The sequence below is a fragment of the Lonchura striata genome, chromosome 1A, assembly GCF_050655825.1.
Source record: "Lonchura striata isolate lonStrDom1 chromosome 1A, ASM5065582v1, whole genome shotgun sequence".
Lineage (NCBI taxonomy): Eukaryota > Metazoa > Chordata > Aves > Passeriformes > Estrildidae > Lonchura > Lonchura striata.
Genome location: NC_140741.1, coordinates 37,545,862 through 37,558,045, shown reverse-complemented (window position 1 = coordinate 37,558,045; position 12,184 = coordinate 37,545,862). Strand labels below are relative to the sequence as shown.

Below are 12,184 nucleotides of genomic sequence, written 5' to 3'. Positions count from 1 at the left end.
TGATTTATGCACAATAAGCTACTACTCCCTAGCCACCTTTGTTGGAAACTTTTGTCACTTTAGCTGTATGGCCTAACTCTTTGAAATATATTATTTTTAAGAAGTGTCTTTTAGAGAAAGAGCATTGGACAGCTTCCTATAACTATGCAATAACCAAGATGATTGCTGAATATTCATAGTTTTTATTTCTTACAAGGTGGAATAATGCACTCTAAATCCAACTTCTTTTTGGTTGAGTACCTTGTGAGAATTTTTGAGGAAATGGTTATTCATGGTCTGCACAGGAATGATCAACTTACTACACTCTTTATTCAACTTCTGAAGAAAATTGAGCAATTCATCTTCACTAGAAAAAAAAAAAATTTATTATTTTTCAAATGCTGTAACTTGCAACCTGAATATCACATATAGATTTTCAACACTGGCTAGTGAGTTAGACATGCAGTTTCATAACATACAAAAAAACCAGTATCATTTTAAAATTGAGTAGATGTCAGACATTTAACATTTTAGCAAGTTGTTTGGGTTCTTTTTCCCCTTGTTTGTCCCATCCCCTCCCTCCAATGCCTTATTTTTGAGGGACAATATATCTGACCTGCACCTTACATTTTTGAGGTATATGTGAGAGAAAAAGTCTGGTTTGTACTTTGGAGCTAGAACTGAAATGACTAGGTTTAGGGTAACAGTCTCCAACAGAGTTGAAGAAAATAAGAATTCAGTAATATTGGCTTGGCCCTTAGATCTGGAAACATATACTTGAGAGCCTAAAATATCTGGTATTATCTATTTTAAAGAAAATTTTTACTTGGTGCTCAAACACAAACAGGAAGTTAATTCTCAAAATTAGTTTGACCCATGTCTCCAAGAAGTGGTGAGAAGGATAGAAAAAATTAAGAGATTATTTTTAGCTTTAAGTTTCTAGAGCTTCCACATGACACTGACTCAGTTTTACTGGAATGTCAGAGAATTTTAGTCATAAGTCATGGTGCCAGCCAGAAACTTGTTGCTGCTCACAGAGAAGAGGGATAGAGGGCAAGGAAGATCATCCAATTGCTTTTACTGAGTGAGCTCTCAAAACTCTGAAACTCCTAAGAAGTGTCTGTATCTCCAGTAGGAAAGTTTCTGCTAACTCTAATCTGTTTGGGTCAATAATAGGCAGGGCCAAAACAAGAGACAATTCCAAGTTCCTACTGCAGAATTTCTTGTTCTGCAGATCCATAGGATCTGAATAACTCAGACTACACTCCTCCATTCCCTAGGCAATATGCTATTAAACCTAAATGCAACATACTCACAGCACTTGCTTCTTTCTTCTGAGGGCAAAAAGGTATCCACGAAATCTGTCTAACAGCTAAAGTAAGCTACATGCCAATGTAGTGCATGTATCTAAATGGAGATGGAATTTAGGTCACTGAGTGTGACAGAGTGCTTTCCTTCAACTTTGGGGACAGGATCATTAGTGAGTAAAATTTCTGCCACTGCTCAGGACATCTGTGATATGATGAACGTTAAGACTTTAACATTTAAAACAGAAATATACAGAAGCATTAATAGGTATGCCGGAGGTTTAAAACCAGTACTGGACACGGTTTTCATGAAAATGGAGAAGTACAAAAGCCTGTTGGTTTGTTTTTATAAAATAAACTACTGCTTGTTTCAGAACAATGTAACTGAACTAAGTATTTCAGGTAAAGAGCCGAAACACTAAGCATCTGGAGATAGTCTGAAAGCTTCTCCCATATTATCATAATCAAGTCATAATCATAAGTATTTTCTTCTACTTAGATTACTTTTTTGCTGGCACCTTTTGTATTTTATTACAAAGGAAATTATCTTTTGGAGTTCTGGAAGGATTCTTGGCAAATATAAACTATGTCATAGGCTTGAATTAGGGACGAGGGAAAAAAGAAAAACATTTATCATACTACTTCACTACACCATAGTTCTTTAAAAACTCCCCATTTTCATCAAATTTTATACCTGTTGCGATGACATGCTCTTCTATTTAGAAATGGAAATAACATATTCAAAAAATTATCAGTTTAAGAAAGAATTAATGGCTGTCAAAACATCAGTGGCTACACAGTGCTGGACACTTCATAAGTTTATAATCAATCAGTTCAAGATTTTCTACTATGTTAGTTTTTCTATGACTTAATGACTGATTCTCCTTCTCACAGAATGACTTTGAACAAGTGAGAAGTAAAATCTTTATATAATAGCATGTAAACATAGCCAAAGATTTTAGTCTAAAGGTCAGATGCCTAGAGTACGTTAAGCAATTTCCTAGAAAACTATGCAGTGCTTGCCACAACTGAAGTGCTGTCATATTTTGTGTACTTCAATCTTTAATTAATCAATTATTTTCTGCTTTTGAGAACTACATATGATCTAAACCCACACTATACTAGGAATAAGATATGTCACTGGTGTGTGAGACTACATCAGATACTGTGTGGGTATTTCACTGTATTTGGCCGCACACAATGAATGGATAATTTTTTGTATTTCTCTACTTACTCCCTCTGTTCAAATTTTTAAGCTGCTCTGCTTGAATGTATGTACTAAACACTGTGGGACAATCTGAAAAAAGCATACACTTGAACATAAAAATTCCTTAAGCTTAAACTGGGCAAAGTCCCCTTAAACTGTAGGTTAGTTTTGCTTGCTGAAGAGTCAACATCCATTTCCAAAGGCACCCAGGAGATCCCTGGTCTACCACCTGAGCTCAGCAGCAAAACCTCTATTTTAATACAAATGGCTCAGATGCTGTTATCATACCAGTTTATATCCTCCTGCATGCTAAAAGTTTAGTTCTTCAGTACTGCAGCACATGTATACACATGCAGGATTCTCTTTTGAAAGTACACAGTTCTTTTGATGGAGAATTACAGAATCATAGAATATCTGGGTTGGAAGGGACCTTAAGATGATTTAGTTCCAATCCCTCTGCCATGGATAGGGACACCATCCACTAGACCAGCTTGCTCAAAGTCCCATCCAAACTAGCCTGGATCACTTGTATAAATAGGACAACCACAGCTTTTCTGGGCAACTTATTCTAATACCTCATTACCTTTACAGTAGAGAATTTCTTTCTTACATCTCATCTAAACCTGCCCTCCATCAATTTGAAGCCATTCCCCCTTGTCCTATCATTACATGCCCTTGTAAAAAGTCTTTCTCCAGCTCTCTGGTAGGCCCCTTTTAGGTCCTCTCTCCTCTCAGCCTGTCTTCATAGGACTGGTGCTCCAGCCCTCTTGTTCATCTTTGTGGCCCTCTTCGGAACTCCCTCCAGGCTGATGTCATTCTTACGCTGGGGGTCTTGGAGCTGGTTGCAGTAGTCCAGGTGGAGTATCATGAGAGTAGATAGGGAGCATCCCGTCTCAATCTGCTGGCCACTCCTCTTTTGATGCAGCCCAGGATACAACTGGCCTTCTGAGCTGCAAGTGCACATTTGTTGGGTCATGTAGAGCTTCTTCCAGGAGCTGAATCTGATGATCCTTGTGGGTCCTTCCAGCTCAGGATATTCTGTGTTTCTGTAATGCTCATCAACCAACACTCCCAAGTCCATCTCCTCAGGGCTGCTCTCAATCCACTCTGTCCAGCTTGTACTTGTTCTTGGGATTGTCCTGACCCAGGACACTTATACTTGGCCTTACTGAATTTCATGCACCCATCACTCAGTGCTGTCAAGGTCTGCCCTTCCCTCCAACAGACCACACAGCTCTGTGTCATTGGTACACATACTGAGGGTGTACTCAATCCAAGTCTCCATGTCTCCAGCAGAGATGTTAAACAGTACCAGCCCCAACACCAACCCCTGAGGATTGTCACTTTTTAGTAGTCTTCAGCTGGACATTGAGCTGTTGCCGACAACTCTTGCCCAGTGTGAATATCCAGCCAATTCCTTATCTCTGATGGGTCTCTGAATGAAATCTCCTCACAGACCAGAAGAAACATCAAAGTCCTCTATCAGGACACGAACTCCCTGCTCTTCCAGACCATTTCAGCTGTTCAAGAGCTTCCTCAAATGCATTGTCCATCATCCCAAGTCCGACAGCTCAAACTTTGTATTGTGATGCAAAAACATTCCTCAAGCAGGCCACAAAGTCTCTTTTTCATAAACACAGTAATGGGTAAAGATACCAGCACTGGGAGCAAGCAGTGTATGAATGGTTGGTTGGGAGTGGAATGCATACTGGACAGCCTCATGAACTGGGACTTTAAAGAAAACACTATGGCAGGATGACATCATGAAATGACTGCTAATGCACAGTGTCAGTGCAATTCAGTTTCCTCCAAAGCATAGAGACATATACAGATTGAATATGAATCCAAGCATATTCTTTTGGCCCATGAACAACATAACTAACAGGGACTCTAACCTTACATAATTTAAGTAGTACAGACAGCTCTCCCCAGTATTTTGGAGAGGGAAGGGATATCTATGAGAGTACCACCACAGCTGTCAGATTGCTAGTCAAGAGGGAAATACAAACACTTCAAAGAGGAACTGAACCTTTACTACCTAATCCATTTTTAGTAACTATACTTCTGTAAGTTGGAGAACTAGGAATAGGAAAGATATGAGCATGGAATTTAAATTGAGGTCTAGGTGTGTCTTCCAGGAAAAAAAAAAAAAAAAAAGAGATTTTAGAAATCTTAAGGCTCCCTTGTACTTACTATATGCTTCATTTTCATTTTGTGCTGGATGTGGAGTGCTCTAGCAGAGCATGGGGAACTTATTAAGTTTAATAAGGTTGCTAAGGAATGTATCTCTCAGCTTGGGCCTGGCTTCTATGGTACTGCACAGACTATATATACTAGAAGCATGAGAGGTGTTGCAGAGCTGACGCCTTAATACTATAATGGGAAAAAGTACCAAGTTGGAATGGGAGTCTGAAAGAGTAACACTTTCTGAAAAAAATTTCCTTATAAAGCTACTGTTATATATAATCTATGATAAGGAAAATAGCTTCTAAACTTCTTAATTGGTAAGATAAAAAAAGGAGATATTTTAGAAGTCAGTTAAAACTGCTTCTAATGGAAGAGAAAAACAATGATGTCTTAGTGAAAAAATATGGAATCTAAACAGAAGTAGCATTTATGATTTAAGATACACATGTACAATATATTATTTTACAAGTTGAAAATTAAAGGCCTATGCAGAAGTTATACGCATCTCTCCCTCCGACAATTTTTTTACAGCATCTTAAAATCAGACAGATTTGACTGGAAGACTAACAGAGCCTACCTTGTCTGAGCTCCCAACCATCTTTGTGCAAAACACAACCACCACCAGCTCTCATTATCTACTAAGTTGCATATTCTCATGAATGTTATGCATTAAGGGTAAGGTGTGAAACAATTTTACCTCTGAGCCACAGAAAATAACACAGTCACCTTTATATTGTTAACGTTTCACTTCCACTTCCTTAGATATACTGTTAATACCTCAATTCCAGCTTCATAATTTCAGAGATGTCTTCAAATTTTTTTTCTTCCACTTGTAGATCGTTAATAGCATCTAGGAGTTTCTGTTGATCTCCAGGATTTGTAATGCCAATCTTAAATGTAAAGAGTAATTTCAAATATGATTTACATTTAAACTTACTAGACATAACATTACAGTAATACATTTCACTAGATTCTAAATATTAAGATTTAAAAGAAATTCTTTTTAAGTTATTGCAACCAGCTAAAATGTATGTAAGTGACAAAGGAAAAAATAAAACCACAGAAAATATTCAATGATGCAGAACAAAATGACAAGAGATGAGGAAGTGATGAACTGAAATTGCACAGGATACTCTGTGTAATCTGTTAGTGTTTATTAAAATCTGTTTAGGGTTTATTAAAAAAATAATAGCAGCTTGCCTAAGTACCCCTGTCTTGTCAGGATGTTAGGCTTTCCATTTCAGAATTATCCGAATCATCTCTGACAGCAAGATAACAAATCATCGTGATGGTGATACAGCATTAACTCAGAAAGAGTGGAAATTATCAAATCAACATCAGATGGTGAATTTTAGAGGAAAACAAAAAAGATACATAGCATGTAACAGATTCTCTAAGTGATGCCTGGAGCAGAAAACACTGGCAGCTGTGCTATCCATCAAGTATTTCGGATTAAATTTTAAACCATATTTAAATCCTAGACTGAGAGTTTTCTTGCAGAACACTTAATGAAAAAAAAAACAACAGTTTATTTGTTAAAAAATAAATGCTGTTGTGGCACATTCAGTATTTCCCTTGCTCATCTGACAGGCTGCTGTGCAACACAGGACTTCTAATGCTAGCAGCCCTAACATGCTCCTGGCACACAACCAGAAAACCTCTTAACTTTGCTACTAAGGCACCAACTGAGTACCTGACTCAACAGGAATAGACCAATCCTGCATTTGAGACTGCAAGGATCTCAGTCTCCAAACCTAGACTATATGGGACCCTCACTGATATTCTGTGGACTTGAAGTTACCTTCTGCACCCTCAGAAATCTGCAAGATGTTAGTGTTTGCAGTCTCCCAGATTTCTGTCAGAAAGAATTTTGAATGAACAGCTGATAACCTACATCAGATCAACAGTCTAGGGAAGAGATCGTGCCTAGGGAAAGGCTTGCTTTTTTCTGACATCCAGTGTTATGAGACTCATTGTTCATTGGGACTGTATAAAACTGTCCTTTAGATTCTCCACCAATTAGAACTAAAAAATAATTATGGACTCAAAAGTGCACCTTTAAATATATCAAAACCATGTTAAGTTTATAGACAAGTAAGTATTTCAGTAATAAAAAATCCCAACAAGATTAATTGGGAATTTAACTACAGGTGTCAAGAACTTTTGAACAGGTTTCCATTCATTCCTAAATGAATTATACTGAAGTCTTTTCAGCAAATATCCCTAGCAGCCTTAAGATAGAAAAATCTGAGTTTTGTATGAATAATCTGCTTCATCTGTGTTGAGCTGTAAGTTTGCTCAATTCATCAGTTTTCAGGTTTGCCCTGTGGAGCCCTTTCTGGTATGAACTAATATTTTCTTAAGGCTTACAAAGCATTACAGCAGTCATTTTATCATGAATAAGTCAGCAGATTTCTACAAAAGCAGTTATTCTTGAGGAATTAAAACTATCTTGCTTAAAGCAGGATCTATTGTGAAGACTGCCTTTGCTTTTGACTCCACCTTCTCATTCTTGAAACCAGCAAATCAGGAAGCAGCTTTCTGACCAGCATATCAGGAATATGTACTTTGTTCCCCTAGAAATAAAACATCATTTTGTTCTTCTGCAAAAGGATCACTGAGCACAACCACGTATTTCTCAGGAAAATATTTTGCAGGAAGTAAAGAATGTGATAAATGTCACTATAGATAAAGCCTTCTACCACCACACTGATTCTGCATTTAGTGGTAAAAGGTGCAGAACTTAGAGACAGAAGGTTGATAGATCAATCCAAACTACTTCCCATTTACTAGATCATCTTTGCAACAACATGAAGTGACCCAGAACCTGACTGTTCATGCAGTAATGAATACATGGAACAACCACAGTGCAATAAGCCCTTCTCGATGGATAAGTGAATTTTTAAGTCGGTGTTGGTTCACTTGTGTTCCACAGTCCAAATTATCCAAGTATTATTGTGAAGTGGCCATGTTTAAGAATGTGCAAGTGCTGTACAATGATTTACTCATATCTGTAAAAGAGACTATATGCACTCTCAATTTTAGCCAGATCAACTCTAGGAACATCTATTTTATTCTTTGCTTAAATACATACAAGGCAGCCCTTCAAAATCCAAGCCCCAAGTCACTCCAGCATGAATATGACAAGAGGTGAATAAGATAGCCTCAACACATGAAAGATGACACACTGCACAGATAAAACCAGTGAAGCTATGCACAAACTCTTACATCAATGCCACTTTGCCCAAGTAACCACTAATTTTAATAATCTGACACATTTCTGTCAAATATTAAATGCTTTCACCAGAGAGAGTGGGGGCAGAGGAATGAGTCCTGGACCTGTGATATAAAAGCACACAGACCAGATAATTATCCAATTATGTAGTTAAAGTTCTAGATTATAATTTGAATTTTGATGTATCAAGTTTTCATTACACAGTCTCAAATCCAAAACAAGACACAAATTTCTCTTATTCTAAATTAAATAAAATGTAAGAAAGAAACCTTTTTAGTCCTAAATGGATCCAGAAGAGAAATTGCTTCTGTTGCTATCTTATCAGAAACATGCTTAAAATAAAATAAAAAAATGTGTCATAAGTACTGTAGACAAATCCTCCAAATGTTGAAAAAACATGTCCCCGTATATTGAACATGTTTTTCCAGAACAGAATAGTTTATAAGCGTAAGGAATGTAAGGATTTCAGCTTGAAAGACTCATTGTTTAGGCTCTGTAGCAGAATACAGATAAAGTTATTTACAGAGAAAATATCTTCCTATATTGTTTGATGGAGGAAAGCTTATCATGTTAATGACAGGATTTCTCCCCAGTTCTCTGGATACAAAGCAGCTTGGTTCAGAGGCATCCATCAAAGGTCATCATTAATCTTTGTAGTAATAAGATCCAGGCTGTTTAAAACAGCTGGCTGTTAGTTGAAAGTCTGCCATCACAGTAAAAACTTTCAACTCTGAAGTTACAAGGAAACAGATTAGATTTGTTCTATCAGCAGCGTGGGGAGAAACCGTTAGCAGAGCTCTAAAACAAGACTGCATGAAGAATTTTGGATAACTTATGAAGAGCTAATAAGCTAGGAGTGTTATGCCATTTTTTAACTTCTCAACTGAAGACCCACTAATTAAATTTATGTCCATTGACAAAGCATGACTTATTTTTCAGGAACTGTTTCCTGCTGTTTCAAAGTTAACAGACAAAGCAATTCAATTCTTACAGATATTATCTTCCTGTATAGAACCAGCTGATCCCTGTAGTTATTTCAGTTTGTTTAAAGCCTTTTTGCTTTTATAATAGTGAGCTTTGAACAATTTAGGACACTGAAACAACAGGTAAAATTTTGAGTGAAATTACACCTCTTTGGAGAGGGAACCATAAAGCTTAGCTGTTCACTGAAGTCTACAATTCTCTCCTCTTCCCACAATGTTCCCTGCACAAAAACAGGTAGTAACTACAATACCTACTACAAAAGCAAGTGATCAGTATGATCATACACTCAGACAGATTTACAGTTTAATGCAATCATGCCCAACACAGCAGATCATACGGTAGTGAGAAGAAATCCACAAGAATCTCCCTAAAGGACAAAACTACTATCAACAGGGGCTTTAGAGTTCTAAAAATCACAGGACACCAGAATGTTGTCCAATGATCCTGAGGCTTCAGAAAAGCAGTTACATCACAACACACTGGCATGTCTTCCAATATTTTGCCCTAGATGAACTCTTAAAAGTGCCTTCATTGACAAAGCTCCCTATATGAACACCCCCTGAGAATACAGAATTACTTTGTGAGTTCTGTCAGAAAAATTAACTACTCAGTTACAAGACAAAACATCAAGCAAAACAATCCTTGTTGACATCCACTCTAAAGGAATACAATGTTGGATCCAACTACCAGAACACACACCTCTTTGGTACCAGGATTAGGAGGAAAAAAGCTGACACTAAGGACATGGCTAGCTCCAGTACAGTCCTTACTGGACAGGAAGCAGTCTTGAAGCAGCTGTTTTTACTAAGTGTCTTTGGAATCCCAGACCAGAGACTCCAAAGTTCTCCAGTACAGAATGCTCAGAAGAATCCTGCAGCTTGAAGTACTTACATTGTTCCAATGAGGCTCCTATAATTGAATTTTATTACAGTATCCTCCAGTAAACACAAAAAGTCCTTTCACTTCCTACAGGAAAAATTCCAGCAAGAATAAAGAAAAGCAACCACCACATCTCAGCTGAGAACTGAAGCCTTATAATAATGCATCATTTAGTCAAAAGACCAACCTTTGCAAACAGCAAAAGACCGACCTTCCCAGATGCAGTAAACTTTAAGAAACAAAATCTTGTATTTTCTCCCTTTTTTGGGATAAGATTTTACAAACCTGTTTGGGGTACAAGATTCTATAATTTAAGCAATTTTAATGTAAGAGAGCTCCTCTTTCTCCAACAAAAATTACCACCTCACAAAGGAGGACCACATCTAAAGTAGCTGTTCAGTATTATCTGCTGTTTATCCTAGCACTGACTTCCCTTCAGAAAATCTAAAAATGGTAACAACTAACATTTAAGCTAGAACTATTTCCTGCTCATCCCCAATCACTCATTTTTTTGTGAGATTACATACTTCAGAAAAAGCCTGTCTATATTCACATTAAAATTCAAGCAGTTGCAGAAGATGCTGAAAGAATTCTTGCAAGGTTGGACATTTATGATGAGAAGGTAAGACATAAAAAAACATTCTAAAAAGGGGACAAAATTAAATTCTAAAGTAGTAAACTGACCTGTATTAAGTCATCTTTTTGCATGGTCAGAAGTTGTCTTAAAGCAATATCTTGCTCCTGTATAAAACAAAGGGGTTTCTGCCATCAAAAAGAATCTCAGAATAAAACAGTTTCAACTTGATTTTCTTCCCTGTTTTACTTCTGTTTCCAGGAACAAAACCAGCTACCAAACACCATTATTGAAGCAATGAAAGATCTGTCTAGTTTAGAACCATCAAATGTTGTCACTAATCAACACATAATCAAAAAATCCAGTTTAGTTCACTGCAGTTTAACTTCTCATTTTATATAAAAATTATGTTTAACAAATTTATTGTAATTAATATATTAATGGTAATATAACTTTTTTTTTAAATGCAGTAGGTGCATTTTGCTTTCACAGATTACTTCACAGGTAGCAAATACACCACAAAATTACCTGCAATAATCCTCTAATGTGTTCTAGACCAAGACCATGTAAAAACACTTCCATGTCATGAAAAGTTGAATAGGAACTGTAAAGATAATTAATGAGATTGACATTAGAAACAGTGGGTAAAAAAACAGAAAAAAAAAGACATCCATAACAAAATGTTACAGAAAAGCTCCCCAGACATAGCACTGGGGAGGAACCTGAAATTTGCATACACCTGCTGATGACAGAAGTACCTTAAACAACTTAATATATATAAAAAAATTTAGATGTCTTTTCTGTCTAATAAGTTGAATTGGGCCAAAAGGGGATGACTTTTGTACATAAAGGTAAATTTAAGTCACAAAACATTCCATATGAATGTTAAATTTGGGTCACAAAACCTGAAAAATATGGAAGTGGGGTTAAGGAAGGTAACTATCTATTCTTATCAGATAATATTCATATTAATCGGAGTCAATGCACAACTGGTACCCATTCCATTCCAGTTAAGCCAAAAAAGTTACCAAGAAAACAGGGCTGTCTGTAATTAAAAATGGTGGAAATTACTCCATCAAGAAACTTGCCAGAAGACAACTGTTCAGAAGGTAGACTGAGAGAGTAGTTAACACTGAACTGTAGGTTCAGAGTTTAACATTTATAAACTAATATAAAATATCAATTTTGACTGATACTCTACCAAGGGATATAAAAGTATAAGAGGAAAAATAACTAAACAGCTTTCAACGATTAGATGAACTGTAATCTAAAGAATTGAACAGAATAGCAAATCCTACAAAATCCTGAAAGGACTACTGCATTTGCTACAATGAATCTTTTGCCAAAATCCTGAGTTATGAAATACTTTGCTCTTATTGTAGGGCCTGAAATTAAGGCCTGCCTCTTCTTCCCCTCAAAGACTGAAGGAGCATCTTGAGTGCCATCACATGGCATGTGCCGGACAGCCAGGGACTCAGGCCCAGCCAGCATGGGTTTAGGAGATGTGTCCTGCTAGACCAACATGACCTCCTTTTTAGATAAGGTGACTCACCTAGCAGATGAGGGAAAGGTTGTGGATGTTGCCTATCTGGACTTCTGTAAAGCTTCCAATACTGCCTTCCACAGCATTCTCCTGGAGAAGCTGTCAGCCCACTGGGTTAAAAACTGGCTGCATGCCCAGGCTCAGAGAGTGGTGGCAAATGGAGTTACATCCATTGGTGGCCAGTCACTGGTGGTATTCCCCAGGACTGTTGGGGCCAGTCCTGTTTAATAGTTTATTAATGATCACGATGAGGGCATCAAGGGTATCTTGGGTAAGTTCACACATGACA

General features: G+C 37.2%; 1 protein-coding gene across 2 annotated transcripts in view; it reads right to left on the bottom strand.

The window, feature by feature from the left end:
* Positions 1 to 12,184, bottom strand: part of ASZ1 (ankyrin repeat, SAM and basic leucine zipper domain containing 1) — a 36,523-nt gene that overhangs the window by 2,988 nt on the left and 21,351 nt on the right. For both annotated transcript variants that reach the window (XM_021553458.3, XM_085568321.1), the window contains 4 exons: positions 10,881 to 10,956; positions 10,463 to 10,519; positions 5,458 to 5,570; positions 241 to 346 (listed from right to left, as the gene is read on the bottom strand). In XM_021553458.3, coding sequence (XP_021409133.3) covers positions 241 to 346; positions 5,458 to 5,570; positions 10,463 to 10,519; positions 10,881 to 10,956 — 352 coding nt within the window. The remainder of the gene's footprint in view (positions 1 to 240; positions 347 to 5,457; positions 5,571 to 10,462; positions 10,520 to 10,880; positions 10,957 to 12,184) is intronic.